Source organism: Somniosus microcephalus, chromosome 3 (assembly GCF_052327205.1).
Source record: "Somniosus microcephalus isolate GS21.2 chromosome 3, FLI_Smic_1.0, whole genome shotgun sequence".
Lineage (NCBI taxonomy): Eukaryota > Metazoa > Chordata > Chondrichthyes > Squaliformes > Somniosidae > Somniosus > Somniosus microcephalus.
The window spans coordinates 346,784,026-346,800,235 of NC_140989.1; the positions used below are offsets into that span (position 1 = coordinate 346,784,026).

The 16,210-nt window shown below is 46.6% G+C and overlaps 1 protein-coding gene across 4 annotated transcripts in view; it reads left to right on the forward strand.

The window, feature by feature from the left end:
* bcar3 (BCAR3 adaptor protein, NSP family member) overlaps window positions 1-16,210 on the forward strand; it is a 219,140-nt gene that overhangs the window by 125,523 nt on the left and 77,407 nt on the right. For 3 of the 4 annotated variants that reach the window (XM_085983300.1, XM_085983302.1, XM_085983303.1), the window contains one exon: window positions 1,513-1,539. The exons of the other annotated variant lie outside the window; for it this stretch is intronic. In XM_085983300.1, the coding sequence (XP_085839426.1) occupies window positions 1,513-1,539 (27 nt within the window). The remainder of the gene's footprint in view (window positions 1-1,512; window positions 1,540-16,210) is intronic. 4 annotated transcript variants of the gene reach the window in all.

A 16,210-nucleotide genomic window follows, 5' to 3' on the forward strand; every position in this document is an offset into this window, starting at 1 on the left:
CCTATCTTCTGCACTCACGCACCATCGTTGAGACGTTCATGGAGCTTCCTCCTCCCCTTTGGTGGTCCATAAACTATAGCTTTGCCAACCTGCGCATAAACTCTCTGGAGTTAGGTTGGTGGGGTGTGTCCCTACAGGGAGAGTGTGTGTACTCCATATCAGGGAAACAATCGCACAGGTTAAACACAGAGATGGGTTTCTGCATGTGCCAGATAACCAGCTAGCCAAATTAAAAAAAAATTATTGCACTGGCCGCGCTCTCCATACCTGATTTTATCTTGCTTTGTGTCCGTCTGCATCGTGCCCCATTCCTTGAAGAAATAAGGTGGGCACTGTCCTGGGACACGACCTTGAACCACCAGTAGGACGTGGAGAAGGGTGTCACAGGTTAACGCAGTCTCTGCCACCTTCAGCAATTGACTAGACGGCAACAATAAGGTCTATCCAAACTAAATCTGATCCGACTACCTTTACTCCATCCCTGCCATCTGTGTCCTTTTCACCCGCTCCTGGCTTCTCGTCCTGAATTCCCAGCCTGCAATAATAAACTAGACAGGACACAGTTGGATTCAATGGTTTTTTGAATATTTTGAGTCAAACACAGCTGTGTTTTGCATTATGCAGTTAGGGTTAGTGTCGACCCATGGCCTTTCCAGTTGACTTAGCCCTGTACCCTAGGTTGGCTTTAAATAGTCTTATGCAGGAACTGGAGGTACTTTGATAAAAAGCAATTGTATTACTCGATCGCTGTTTGCAGTATAACCAAGTTGTTAAAATTATTTAAGCATATTTCCTGTGTACATTTCCCTTGTGGAAACCGCCCATTATAAACCCTGGGCCATGCAGCCCAAGAAGGTCGCAAATATAGAAGATTAAGCGATGATCTAATTGAGGTGTTTAAGATGATTAAAGGATTTGATGGGGTAGACAGAGAGAAACTATTGCCTCTGGTGGGGGGAGTCCAGAACAAGGGGGCATAACTTTAAAATTAGAGCCAGGCCGTTTAGGGGTGATGTCAGGAAGCACTTCTTCACACAAAGGATAGTGGAAATCTGGAACTCTCTCCCCCAAAAAGCTGTTGAGACTGGGGGTCAATTGAAAATTTCAAAATGGAAACTGATAGGTTTTTGTCAGGTAAGGATATTAAGGGATATGGAACCAATGTGGGTAAACGGAGTTAAGATGCAGATCAGCCAGGATCTAATTGAATGGCGGAGCAGGCTCGAGGGGCTGGATAGCCTACTCCTGCTCCTATCTTTCTACGTTCCCATGTTTGGCTTCCCCAGTCAGCTGGTGATGTTTGTGGAGCTTCAGTTGGCCTCAGCACCCCTGGGCAGTGGGGAGTGGAGCAGGTTGGAGGGGGGGGGGGGCGGTTAGGGGGGAATCAGCAGCCAATGACCTGTGCTGCAAAGTGGATATGTTGACATGGGGAGAGGATAGGATTGGACCTTCCTGTAACACTTTCCCTCTGTTTCCCCTTAATCGAATGACCGACCCACACTCACTGTCTAGGATCACGCATGAGGAGCAACCATCGAGGTGAGCTACTGGGAGGTGTCTGCAGAAATGTATCTCAACACCAGTCACTGCCTTCAAGAAAGCTGCGTGTACAGAAATATTTTTAACTATGTTACTCGCTTGTATTTACTTTTTCTTTTCATTTGTCTTTATCTTCGAACTGTGATCCTTCCGTAAGGGTAAGCTGTATGTACCTTTGCTGGAGCTTATCAATAGCTGAACCTTGGTTAAGATGGAATAGCTTGTTTATAGGTGTTTGCACATAGCTTTGCCACTGGCAGGTTCTTGCAGGTTTGGCTGTCAGGCTGAAAACATGCATTGTGGAATGATCTATTTGGAAAATCTTGTTTCCAATGCTTATTTCAAAAGTGCATTTAAGTAACATATGATAAAGACCCATAAAAGTACTTGGTTGAGGCTGACTTATTATCACATATTTTCACTCGGTAACTGTCCCATTCCGTGATTCTCCCACCCTTTCCATTCTCACTCTCTGCCCTCTTCACTCTGGCCATCTCAATCTCTGCCACTCTCGCCCTTTGTCGGTCCTTCCCTCTTCATTCTGGCCATCTCAACCCCTGCCACTCTCACCCTTTGTCTGTCCTTCCCTCTTCCTTTCTCACCAGTGCTCTACTTGTTACTAATAGCCCAGTTGCCGGTAAGCTGTCAGCTGAGGCTCGGGGGGTAGCACTCTCAATACTGGGTTAGAACGTCATGGGTTCTAGTCCCACTCCAGAGATTCGAGCACCCTGGCACTGTCGGAGGTGAGATGTTAAATTGAGGCCCCGTCTGCCCTCTCGGGTGGGCATAAAAGATCCCCCTGGCGCTATTTCAAAGAAGAGCAGGGGAATATAAATGCAAGTTCATTTGCTCTTTTTTTCCTCTTTCTTGTATCTCACATTCTGACACATTCAGCGTTGTGGGTTAATATTACCGACTCTAGACGACATATTTTACTTTCCAAATAACCAGAATATAATGCATTTAAGGGGAAGTTAGATAAGTACATGAAGGAGAAAGGAATAGAAGGACATTGATAGGCCTACATTTCGTTGTGCTGCACCTGTGCACTAACAATGACAATAAAGTTGATTATGATTATGAGATGGTGGGAGGAGGCTCATGTGGAGCATGGACTAGTTGGGCCGAATGGCCTGTTTGTGCTGTTAAATTCTGTGTAATAATATCTTGGTTAACACAAGAAAGTTAGCTGTACTGTGCCCAGGTCTGAGATGATTTCCCTATTTATAGCCTTGGCGGTTGAGTAAATCACTGCACGAACATGCAGTTACTGGCGGGTTTAAATAACCCGCTGATGCTCTGAAATTCGCCCCATTTGCACTGTGCAACATTGCCTTGGCACACAGAGCCTTGGCGACTGAGAGTGACCAACCCTGCATGTTTGCCGCTGGTGACGCCATCCCTTCGCCGGTGTGGGAAGGGCACTTCCTCTGGTGATACTCTGCACTGCCAGGCACGCTTTTGCCATCTCACCTTACTTATTTACTAATTCTTAGTACCGTGAAGTCTTAAAGTGCTCGTGTGTGGGGTGGGGGGTGGGTATCAGGCCAAGTAATGCTGAGCCATATCCCCACAGGAGAGACAACAGGTTAATCGGCGCGTTCAAACTGAAATGTAGATGTGTGCTTCCTTGAGGTGGTATACAGAGTGACATTACAGCAAAATAACAACAGAAAATGCTGGAAAAACTCAGCAGGCCAGGCAACATCCGTGGAGAGAGAAACAGAGTCAATGTTTCAGGTCGAAACCCTTCGTCAGGACTGACATTACAGCAGCCTGGGATCAGAGTCTCCATGAGTGAATACTTATCGCACAAAGTGAATGAAAACTAAGTCTTGAAATTTAGCGGGGGAGTGCTGCCCTTATAATGTGTGTCAGAAAAGTTACATTAGCATCAATCAAATTATATACAAAAGAAAGTTCTAAATGGGTGCCATGATTTTTTTTTGTTGCATTTTAATGTACTTTTAATAAGTTGTGTGAAATTGTTCCTGTTCTAAGGGAGATTTCTTGTTGCCAAGGTTGAATATTTGGTCTGACGAGCAGCATGTGCAGATGTTATCATGGGCGAGGAATGTTACTGTGAGTAATGGAGCGAATTTCTGCTCCCCAGATAACCCACCGCCGTGATAGATAGATTAGCCTTTGAATGCCTGGGGGGGGTGGGGGTGCGGGGAGCTGCTTTTCAAAGTCTCGCTCTGAAGTGCTCCACTTTGTTTTAATTTAATGGGCTTTTAGTGAGTCCTATCCGTTACCTGAATAATAGAAAGCCTTACTGTGCTTTAAATGATTGCAGTCTGATAAGCAGGCTACAGACAGCGGCAGAGCGGTTCAGTGCCGCTTGTGCAGTGACACCGATGTGTGTTTGATCCCCTCCCCTATGGCGTTGAGCTTCGAGTCTCTTACCAACTGTACTGTTCTAGGGAGGTAGTACACAGAGGCCAAATGCCTCCTCTTGACAGGTTGGGGGTGGCGAGAATGGGGTTTAGTTGGATGGAGAATGGTTTCCAGGCCAGCATTGCACACTTCATTGGGGTTGGCAGTGTTAGCTGCCACGGAAGCTGTCAACAGAGGCTCCCATCAGTAGTAGGGAAAATGCTAGGATCTAATATTAAGGATGCGGTAACCGGGCACTTAGAAAGTGATAATAGGATTGGGCAGAGTCAACACGGATTTATGAAAGGGAGATCCTGTTTGACAAACCTGTTAGAGTTTTTTGAGGTTGCAACTAGCAGAATAGATAAGGGCGAACCAGTGGATGTGGTGTATTTGGATTTTCAGAAGGCATTCGATAAGGTGCCACACTAGAGGTTAGTAAACAAAATTAGGGCTCATGGGATTGGGGGTAATATACTAGCATGGATTGAGGATTGTTTAATGGACAGAAAACAGAGAGTAGGAATAAATGGATCATTTTCGGGTTGGCAGGCTGTAGCTAGTGGGGTACCGCAAGGATCAGTGCTTAGGCCTCAGCTATTCACAATCTACATCAATGATTTGGATGAGGGGACCAAATGTAATATATCCAAGTTTGCTGATGATACAAAACTGGGTGGGAATGTAAGTTGTGAGGAGGATGCAAGGAGGCTTCAAGGGGCGAAAGACAGGATAAGTGAGTGGGCAAGAACATGGCAAATTAAATATAATGTGGAGAAATGTGAAGTTATCCACTTTGGTCGGAAAAATAGAAAAGCAGAGTATTTTTTAAATGGTGAGAGATTGGGAAATGTTGGTGTTCAGAGGGACCTGGGTGTCCTCGTCCACGAATCACTGAAAGTTAACATGCAGGTACAGCAAGCAATTAGGAAAGCAAATGGTCTGTTGGCCTTTATTACAAGAGGATTTGAGTATAAGAGTAAAGACGTCTTACTGCAATTATATAGGGCCCTGGTGAGACCACACCTGGAGTATTGTGTACAGTTTTGGTCTCCTTACCTAAGGAAGGATATACTTGCCATAGGGGGAGTGCAACGAAGGTTCACCAGACTGATTCATGGGATGGGGGGGATTGTCCTATGAGGAGAGATTGAGTAGACTAGGCCTATATTCTCTAGAGTTTAGAAGAGTGAGAGGTGATCTCATTGAAACATACAAAATTCTTACAGGGCTTGACAGGGTAGATGCAGAGAGGATGTTTCCCCTGGATGGGGAGTCTAGAACCAGGGGGTCACAGTCTCAGAATAAGGGGTCGGCCATTTAGGACTGAGATGAGGAGACATTTCTTCACTCAGAGGGTGGTGAACCTTTGGAATTCTCTACCCCAGAGGGCTGTGGAGGCTCAGTCGTTGAGTATATTCAAGACAGAGATTGATAGATTTTTGAATATTAAGGGAATCAAGGGATATGGGGATAGTGCAGGAAAGTGGAGATGAGGTAGAAGATCAGCCATGATCTTATTGAATGGTAGAGCAGGCTCGAGGGGCCAAATGGCCGAATCCTGCTCCTATTTCTTATGTTCTTATCATGGTGGGTGCCACTATCATGTTCATGGAGCTGACCATTTGGTCAGGTTGGACGGAATGGTCTCCATGCTCAGAGCAAAGCCTTGACACAAGTTGGGAGCTAAGCTGCTACCATTGACTTCCTCTGCAACCTCTTCCAACTGGCGGTTGAGGTGTTGCCTGAAGTCTTTCAGTCCCCTGGGGAGAACAGGATCTCCCTCTTCCTGTCCATCGCCTGCACCAGGGCCTCCAATGCGGCATCAGAGAACCTGGGTGCCCTGTCTGGACCTCTTCCAGCCATCTTCTTGATTCTGAGGAATTTCCCCATTGTCAGCAGCCAGAATGCACCTCCCCTTTAAGAGTTGCTGGCTGCCTTTAAGTGGAAGAGACACCTTATAGCCCGCCCTCAACCAACCACCCCCCCCCCCCACAACATAACGTGCAGCCAGTGAATAGTGCGGGTAGCACTGGCTGCATGCCTGAATCATTTTAATGAGGTCCCAGACCAATTTTAACCCAGGACCATGGTTTTGGGCATGTTAGAATTTCTAGGCCAATGAAACTATTGGTACGTCTAAAATAGGAGATAATTCCTTCTCTGTGTGCAAAGTGAAAGGCAAAGAACCTGGCAAAACTATTCTAAAATGTTGCACCTCAAGTCCTGGAGTCTCCTTAGCAAGCGGAAGTGTAGATTGTACTGTCTATCACAGAGAATGTTGGCTTTCCGTGGTTGTCATGAGCTCCAATGTGGTGCTTGGTCGCTGGGTTAAGTGACTGGTATCAGAATCGGGTATTGTTCTCTGCTCGCTCTAAGAAGAAGACTTGCAGTGGACATTTTACTCGTGAATTATATTTTAAAGCTGATTGACGTAATAAAGACTCACTACGCACTTGGTTGTACATAAAGCAAGGCTTTAATCGACTTGTAACAAAACATGGAGGTCTAGTTAGTAGTCACTAGCTTCCTGTTTCCAGATTGTCTCTGGCCAAGTTGGGCCCACGCCCGAGTATTTATACTCCTCGGGCGGCGCCCTCAGCTGGCCGTTCAGTAGTACTTCCTGAGTTACTTCTTGTAGAAGTTGCGATTTATGACACTGATTATTTTTTCAAAGAATTTAAGAGCGAGACAGAAACCCCAGAGAACAGGGCAACAGCAGCAGAGGCTGCAAGTTCAATCCCCAGCGCCGACTGACCTCAGTCACGTTGCTGGAGGGAGGAACTGAGGGAGAGAGAAAATCAGAGGCCGAGCTGCCTCTCGGCTGCTGTCCCTTCTTCTCAGTGAATGGCGGCAGCGGCCTAGAAACAGATTGGCCACAGGTACTGCACGGCAAGATCAACCAGGGCAAATAGAAGGGCACATACTCTCGTGAAAGGAGAGAGAGAGGTCAATGCAAATTGGTTTTGTGAGACTAGCTGAAGGCAAGGTTCGGCCGTAGGTTTTGTGCGGTTATGAATTTGTCAGAGATTGCACAAAAGAAGCACTCAGTTCTTTCATAAATCTGTGCCCAGGGCACTGTAGCCTCGAATCACTGTTGGCAATATTAGCAGAGGAATGTTTAACACATTTTTTTGACATTCCCCATACCATTATTTTCACACAGACTTTAACCAGGGTTATTTTGAACAGGTTACTCTAGCATCGAAGTAGCAACGACAACTTGCATTTATGAAGCGTCATCAGACACCAAGCCAAAGGGTGGTGGTTGTACAACAATACAACAAACATTAGGACAGGTACAGGAGGAGAGAGAGGTAGAGAAGTTAGGGAGGGAATTCCAGAACTTGGGGCCTAGGCTGCTGAAGGCACGGCCACCAGTGGTGGGGGTGAAGGAAGTGGGAGAATGCACAAGAGGTCGGAGTTGGAGAAACGTAGAGATCTCGGAGGGTTGTGGGGCTGGAGAATGTTACAGAGATAGGGAGGGGTGAGGCCATGGAGGGATTTGAACACACAGATGAAAATTTTAAAATCGAGGCGTTAATGGACCAGGAGCCAATGTAGGCCAACAAGCACAGGGATAATGAACTAATTGGACTAGCGGAATGAGAAGCGTCATAAGAACACACGTGCTAATTTCACCAGGGGTAATTTCTAGGCTCGTATCTGCTTTTGGAGCAGTGGTGTTCACACGTGATCGGCACTGATAACTGTTGCATAGAAACTTCATGGAGAAAGAGGGAAAATTTCAGAAACCTCAATGATATTCAAACGGGAAGCATGAATAGGCCAATCTTTCCGTTTGTTACTGTTGCATGAGTATAAATGCTTCATCACTGGGCTTCAGTCTCATCTTAAAGCCACAAAACCAATTTACAATAAGCGAGATGATACAACATCTGTCCTTCTGAGTAAGCAATCTATAAATGATGTGCTTGCATAATCATATCTACAACCCATGAAATTACTTAGATTTTTCTCCCTCTTTGGTACCTTTCTCTATCTGATATCACTGAGAATTCCATTCTGGGGAATGTATGCACCGTGTCCCATAGTCACAACCCCAAAAGTATATTTATGCCCTGTTACACTGCACTTTGAGGCTGGTTTGACAGTGGTTTTATTTACTCTTGCCCAAAAGTGCAGTGTAACGTTGCTGGTCCCACCCAGCCATCACTTGGCCACTGACCTTGAAGAAAAGGCCTAACATTGGTTTGTCTTTGTCCTCAACCATAGTATTAATACACAACACTCACCCTTTGGGTTACTGTATTTATGCACAAATAGCACGCATATAACAATAAAAAAAAATCTGTTTTGAGTCAGGGTATGAAATATGTAAGTTAATTTTTTTCAAGGGGGAGAGTGTGGGGCTCAGGTTTGGGCTGCGGGCTGAAAGCAGGGTGACTATATCACACCCGTTTCTATCACAGCCACTTTTAAACATGCGCCATCTTCTCTGCTGCCATTCTATTTCCCTCTGATCGACAACCATCCTGTCAGTTCTCTCCAATCACAAAATAATGCCATTCATTCTCGTTACGAGAGCGACATAACTCAGCATAATTGGTTTGCAATGTCACGCTCACTTGGTACAAACCTGGCAGTGAATGGGGCTATCTGTTGGAAACTGGCTGTTTTCCTGTGTTCAGTCTTGGTTTTTATATGACATATACCCTACACTGGTGCTGTACTGTCGTTACACCAGTGATTAAATGAGAGTTCACTGCGGGCTCTGTCCCATCAACCTTTTGAGTTGTTTAAAATTAAATAGGTCTTGCTGCTAGGAGTAAAGCTACATTAGATCTAATGCCAGCTAAGTTGGCCTAAAGGCATCAACCACTGTTGCACTAAACCATACAGACCGGTGAAGAATGACACTTTGGCACCCTCACCCTGCACTGCGCTGAGCTCGCTGGTCTCAGGAAGTGGACAATTGCTCTCCGTGCCTCTGGGTGCACGAGGGGGAAATTAACCACTGAACAGCTTGCTGACACCGTCTGGAATCTCAGCTAAAGAACAGCCATTTGGGCGAGGTGCTTGTGAAACTATATCCCAGCAGCGAGTCAACACTTACAGCAGAGGCGAGGAGGAAGACACGAAACTACTTGCGGCTGCGCATCGCAGCAACCTGAAACTGAACAGAAAAGCGAATGAGGAGGTTCGAGATTAATGACCTTTTGAAGTTCAATTTTATCTCTCTTCATTCTATGGATAGCTGAGTAGAGTGAGGAATGCCGGGATGGGCAAGAGCTAGAACTATGGCATTCTGTTAACCCACATACTTGGTTGGTTCTCTGACACCTGGATTCACTTGCCCTTTTTTTCTCTCTGTTCTTTCTCCGTGTTTGTTTTTTTTTTTTGCTTTCCCATCTATTCAGAGAATGTGCCACGTTATAAAAGGGGGTAGTTTAATGATCAGAGCTGGTCTTTCATTCACCAGTTTTCAGTAAGAAGGTCAGCCTTCATCCGGTACGTGTGTCAGCTCCTGACTTTGGAAGCTGAGTGACGGTTCTGTTCATGGCTTTCCATCCAAGATCGGACGGGTGTTGGCAAAAATGGTTCCTGTCGACACCTGTTATTCCCTGTGTTATGTGCTCAGTGCTGTGTGGGAAGCATTGGTATCAATTTGACATTTACCCAAGCTGTTGTATGTAAACCGTGACTGTCACAAAATGTACACACGGCAGCTGTTCCACATCTTTTGACAGGTTTTCAAGAGACCGTATCCCAATAGTGTCAGCTTGGCTCAGTCGTAGGACTCCCGTCTGTTGAGTCAAACCCCACTCCAGTGACTTGAGCACATGATCTAGGCTGGCACTTCATAATCATAATCATAATCAATCAATCATAATCAACTTTATTGTCATTGTTAGTGCACAAGTGCAGTACAACGAAATGTAGGCTTGCGGCTCCCGAGAGTGTACATTTAGATTAAGACATTTAAACATTCAACACACATTTGGCTTGTAATACATTAACATAACCATAATAAAGTGCATTGGCAGATGTGCAGGCTTTAGAGTTTATTTGTGGAGTTCAGTAGGATGACAGCCCTGGGAAAGAAGCTGTTCCTAAATCTGGTCGTACGGGTGCGAATGCATCTGTAGCGTCTCCCAGATGGCAGGAGGGCAAACAGACTGTGGCTGGGGTGGGTAGGGTCTTTGATGATGGTCCGTGACCTCTGTAAACAGCGTTTCTGGTATATGTGCTCTATGGTCGGTAGCCGGGTGCCGGTAATGCGTTGGGCAGTTTTGACTACCCGCTGCAGGGCTTTCCGGTCATAGTAGCTACAGCTGCCATACCATACTGTGATACAGTTCATCAGGATGCTCTCTATTGTGCAGTGGGAAAAGTTAGAGAGGATCAGGGGTGACAGGTTACATCCCTTCAGCCTCCTTAGGAAATATAGGCGCTGCTGGGCCTTCTTCACCAGAGAGGAGGTATTGAGGGACCAGGAGAGGTCTTCCGTGATGTGGACTCTGAGGAACTTAAAGCTGTCCACCCTTTCCACCACAGCCCCATGGATGTGGATGGGGGTGTGACTTCCGCCTTTAGACTTCCTGACGTCCACAATGATTTCTTTGGTTTTCTTGATGTTAAGGGCCAGGTTGTTATCGGCGCGCCACTTCACGAGATGCTGGACCTCCTCCCTGTAGGCTGACTCATCGTTGTTGGTGATCTGGCCTACTACCGTGGTATCATCCGCAAACTTGATGATGGTGTTGGAACCATGAACAGCCACACAGTTGTGGGTGGAGAGGGCTCAGCACACATCCTTGTGGGGCCCCCGTGTTCAGGGTCGTGGGGGCGGGGGGGGGGGGGAGGTGTGGTTACCTAATTTGACAGACTGGGGTCTGTTTGTTAGGAAGTCCAGGGTCCAGTTGCAGAAGGAAGTGTTCAGGCCAAGAGTGTGGAGTTTGGTGGCCAGCTTGTTGGGGACGATAGTGTTGAATGCTGAGCTGTAGTCTATGAACAGCATTCTGATGTAGGTCTCTTTACCATCTAAGTGATTCAGTGCAGAGTGTAGAGCAGTTGTGATTGCATCCTCCATTGATCTGTTTGCACGATAGGCAAACTGGTGTTGGTCAAGAGAGGTGGGAACACTGGCTTTGATGTGAGCCAGGACCAGTCTCTCTCAACACTTCATTATGATGGGTGTGAGTGCGACAGGTTGATAGTCGTTCAGGCACGTCACAGCCGTTTGCTTTGGCACAGGAATAATGGTAGCGGTCTTGAAGCATGTAGGGACTACTGCCTGGGCCAATGACAGATTGAAGATGGCGGTGAAGACATCAGCCAGCTGATCAGCACATTCCTTGAGTACCCGTCCAGGGATGCTATCCGGTCCAGCAGCCTTTCGTGTGTTCACTCCGCGTAGAACACCCCTTACGTCGGAGGTCGACAGAGTGAGCACCTGGTCTTCCAGGGGTGGCAAGGCTTTGGTAGCCGGCTCCCTGTTGTCCCTGTCGAAGCGAGCGTAGAAGTTGTTAAGCTCCTCCGGAAGGGAGGCATCGCTAACCGGGGGGCTGGTGTTTTTGCTCTTGTAGTCAGTGATGGACTGGATGCCTTGCCACATGCGCCGGGGGTCCGAGTTGTTGTGGAAATGATCCTCTATCCGCAGTGTCTGTTTCCTTTTGGCAGTCCTGATACTCTTTTTTAGATTGGTCCTAGCTGCACTGTAAGCCGCCGCGTCGCCAGATTTAAATGCTGCGTCGCGTGCTTTCAACAGCGAGCGGACCTCTCCGTTCATCCAGGGTTTCTGGCTGGGGTATGTCCTGATATTTTTATGGGTCGTGACGACCTCGACACAACTGTTAATGTAGAATAGCACTGTGGATACGTATTCCTCGATGTCATTATGGGCAAACATGCCCCAATCAGTGTGTTCGAAGCAACCCTGAAGCTCCGAGACTGCCCCCTCTGGCCATACTTTCACTGATCTCACTGATGTTCTCACTCTTTTGATGAGTGGTTTGTATGCCGGGGCTAGGAACAGGGAGAGGTGGTCAGACTTCCCAAGGTGGGGGCAGGGAATGGCCTTATAATGCTCGTGTAGACTTGATCCAGAGTGTTCTCCCCTCTTGTGGGGCAGGAAACATTCTGGTGGAATTTCGGTAGTACAGATTTTAGGTTTATATGATTGAAGTCCCCCGCAACGATAAAAGCTCCGTCTGGGTGCGCAGTTTGTTGTTCGCTGATGGCCCTGTAGAGGTCCTTCAGTGCTAGTTTGGCATTAGCGTGTGGTGGGATGTAGACCGCAGTGATGATAACAGCCATGAATTCCCGAGGCAGGTAGAAGGATATCTTGGCCTTGGAGGGGATGCAGCGCAGATTCACCAGAATTCTGCTGAGGCTAAAAGGGTTCAATTACGAGGACAGGTTGCATAGGCTAGGCTTGTATTCGCTTAAGTATAGAAGATTAAGGGGTGATCTAAGGAGGTGTTTAAGATAATTAAAGGGTTTGATAAGGTAGATGGAGATAAATGATTTCCTCTGGTGGGGGAGTCCAGAACAAGGGGGCAGAACCTTTAAATTAGAGCTAGGCCGTTCTGGGGTTGATGTCAGGAAGCACATCCTCACACAAAGGATAGTGGAAATCTGGAACACTCTCCTCCAAAAAGCTGTTGAGGCTGGGGGTCAATTGAAAATGTGAAAACTGAGATTGATAGATTTTTCTTAGACGAGGGTATTAAGGGATATGGAATCAATGCGGGTAAATGGAGTTAAGATACAGATTAGCCATGGATCTAATTGAATGGTGGAACAGGCTCAAGGGGCTGAATGGCCTACTCCTGATCCTATGTACAGGAAACTCTTATTTATCCGGCACCAACGGGACCGACATGCTGCCGGTTGATCAAAAAGTCCGGATTACAGAGAGGTATACTTACTAAGGTACGAGAGCCCCGTACACGGCCACAGATCCAGGCGTCCCTGTTGCATGGCAACAGGTGCAGGAACCCCGGTTACACAGCCACAGATCCAGGCGTCCCTGTTGCATGGCAACAGGTGCAGGAGTCCCAGTTACACGGCCACAGATCCAGGCGTCCCTGTTGCATGGCAACAGGTGCAGGAACCCCGGTTACACGGCCACAGATCCAGGCGTCCCTGTTGCATGGCAACAGATCCAGGAACCCCGGTTACACAGCCACTAATATGAAGCAAAACTTACCTGAACCTACTCCTGAATTTTGCCGGTTAAGAGAGATTTCTGGTTATTTAGGTGCCGGTAAAAAAAGAGTTTCCTGTAATTTTAAATTGATGATCCCTTGTCACTGATTCCCCAATCAGAGGAAATAATTTTTTCCTATTTACCCTATCAAAACCCTTTTTTTTTTTAAAAAAAAGATAAAACCTCTAAGATCTCATCTTGAGTTTCTCTGCTCCAGTGGCGATAGACCCAGTATCTCGAGCCTTTCTTCATAACTATAGTTTCTCAGCCCCATGCGAATCTACTCTGTGGCCTTCAGTGTATTTTCTAGTTGGGTCTAAACTTCATGAATGAGTAATGCTGCGACCTAATCCTGATATTTTAAAATAAAATTCCCACAGAGGAAAACACTTGTAAAAGCAGCACTCGCACTTGGCCGATTGGCGCGCGCCCAAAGCAGTCCCTGAGAATGTGATCGGGAGGCGAGCTACTTCTGAATACTTGGTTAATTATTGGGACTTGGTTAATAAGTGTGTGTTTGTTCAGGCTGTGTGAGAGATGGGCTGTGTGTGTGTGTGTAAAACTGATCGACAGTGCTATTGCATAGCAGCATTGCCTGCATTGTAGACGTTAAATGGAATGTAGACTTGGAATGATTCCACATCACCTCCCAGTCTACTCCTTACATTGTCTCTGTAATCCACATGGAGCAAAAAACAGGGAGAGGAGCAGCTCCATTCAAACAAATCTTTACGGGGCTTCCTCTTTTTAATTTGACTGGAATAATATCAGCAGTGCAGCTAACACTATAAGGGAGGATAATGCTAGACTGTAAAGATATTTAAAGGATGATACACAGAGCCAGAAGATCTGTGCTGGTCTCAGTTGTAACAAAACATGGAGGTCTAGTTAGTAGTCACTAGCTTCCTGTTTCCAGATTGTCTCTGGCCAAGTTGGGCCCACGCCCGAGTATTTATACTCCTCGGACGGCGCCCTCAGCTGGCCGTTCAGTAGTACTTCCTGAGTTACTTCTTGTAGAAGTTGCGATTTATGACAATTGAGCTCCGGCTCCTGGGTTAGGCAAAGTGGGCCAGCGTCCACTCCTGATCACTGTCCAGTGGCCCTTTCTGGGGGGTGGGCTTATGTGGATGTGAGGTCAGGCTTGGCTGTGCTGATTTCCACACCTCGCCCCCAACTAACAGTCGAATATCCTGCCAACATGCTCTGCCAAGGCTCACATGTGAATAATGCCACTTAGACGAGGCATTGGAGGTTGTTCGGTGTCTGTAGAATTGTCCCCCAGCCACGAGGCAACAGGACTGGAAGGGAGGGGAGAAGGATTTTTTTTTTTTTTAAATGGCCACTGATCTCCTCTCGAGGGGAGAAAAATGAAACTGCTTCCTCTGGTGGGAGAGTTCAGAACAAAGGGGGGCATAACCTTAAAATTAGAGCCAGGTCATTCAGGGGTGATGTCAGGAAGCACTTCTTCGCACAAAGGGTAGTGGAAACCTGGAACTCCCCCAAACAATTGTTGAGGCTGGGGGGAGTCAATTGAAAATTTCAGAACTGAGATTGATTGATTTTTGTTGGGTAAGGGTATTAAGGGATATGGAACCAAGGCGGGTAAAAGGAATTGAGACACAGATCAGCCATGAATGGCGGATCAAGCTCAAGAGGCTGAATGGCCTACTCCTGTTCCTGAAAAAAAAACACTCCCACACCGGTGAGAGAGTGGACTCCGGACTACTCTCACACGCCCCTTGGTGGCTGACTGCAGAATAGCATTTGACAGAGTCCTGGGGTGACTCCAGTATGGGCAGTGAGCACCAGGCAAGGGAAGGGCACAGAACACCTTTTAGTAAAAGAACCTCATTCATGCCAACAAAAAAAGTGCAATGTGGAAACCGCTGACCGTCAAAGCAAATTAAAGACAAAAAAAAAGCCCACTTGAGTTTTTGCTATTGTTGTTTACATGATAAAAGCTGCTGATTTGTGAGGCTGGAACAGGCAGCTGATCACCAGCCGTGTATCAGATGGTGGAAAGCATGGTGCCGAAGTGATTGTCTGGCACACGGTGTATTCACAGGTTTAGGCTTGACTGGAAAACGCTCCAAATGAACTTTTGTAACATGAAAATGACTTTCTGTGAAATCCACCCCAGCTCCCTGTGGCCAAACTTACTTCTTTCTATTCATGCACCACGGGTGTGCGGACAAACTCCATGATACATTTACAGTTTTGTATTCAGATGTTGCCATACATTCCATTGTTTGCCCAACTGATGTGCCTCAATTATTCCGGAAAAGACACAGAAAACAGGCAGTGATGAATGGAATATATTTCATCACACCAACATTTCATCTTCAGTGTTTTATTGCATAAAGCGTTTGTTGTGCAAACGGCATTCTTGAAGGAACAGGGCTCCTGAGAGACAGCTAAAGAGCTCCATGATTTGGTCGTTGTTTGGTCGTTCCCACTCATGGAATAGTCAGTGTAACCTCCATTGCTCCCTCACTAGAGTGACCTCCGTTAAATAATAGGCTCATTTAATAATCTAGATCTGAAAACTGGATGTTCCCAACAGTGAGCTAAGAATTCCTGTGATTGCAGTGTGCCGTAACATTGCAAGTTTTGTGAAATGTCCTGATACCTGTTTACAATGAAACTATAAACACATTTTTAAATGAAAGCAGTTATGATTTTAAATATGGAACAAAAATCTTAATGAACATATTTACAGAGGACTTACTTTAATTTTGTTTTATTCGTTCCTGGGATGTGGGCGTCGCTGGCAAGGCCAGCATTTATTGCCCATCCCTAGTTGCCCTCGAGAAGGTGGTGGTGAGCCGCCGCCTTGAACCACTGCAGTCCGTGTGGTGAAGGTACTCCCACAGCGCTGTTAGGGAGGGAGCTCCAGGATTTTGACCCAGCGACGATGAAGGGTAGTGGAGGCAGACTCGATCACGGCTTTCAAAAGGGAGTTGGATAAGTACCCGCAGGAAAAAAATTTGCAGGGCTACGGGGAAAGGGCGGGGGAGTGGGACTAGCTGAAGCGCTCTTGCAGAGAGCTGGCACGGGCTCGACGGGCCGAATGGCCGCCTTCCATGCTGTAACCATTCTATGATTTTATGAGGGAACGGC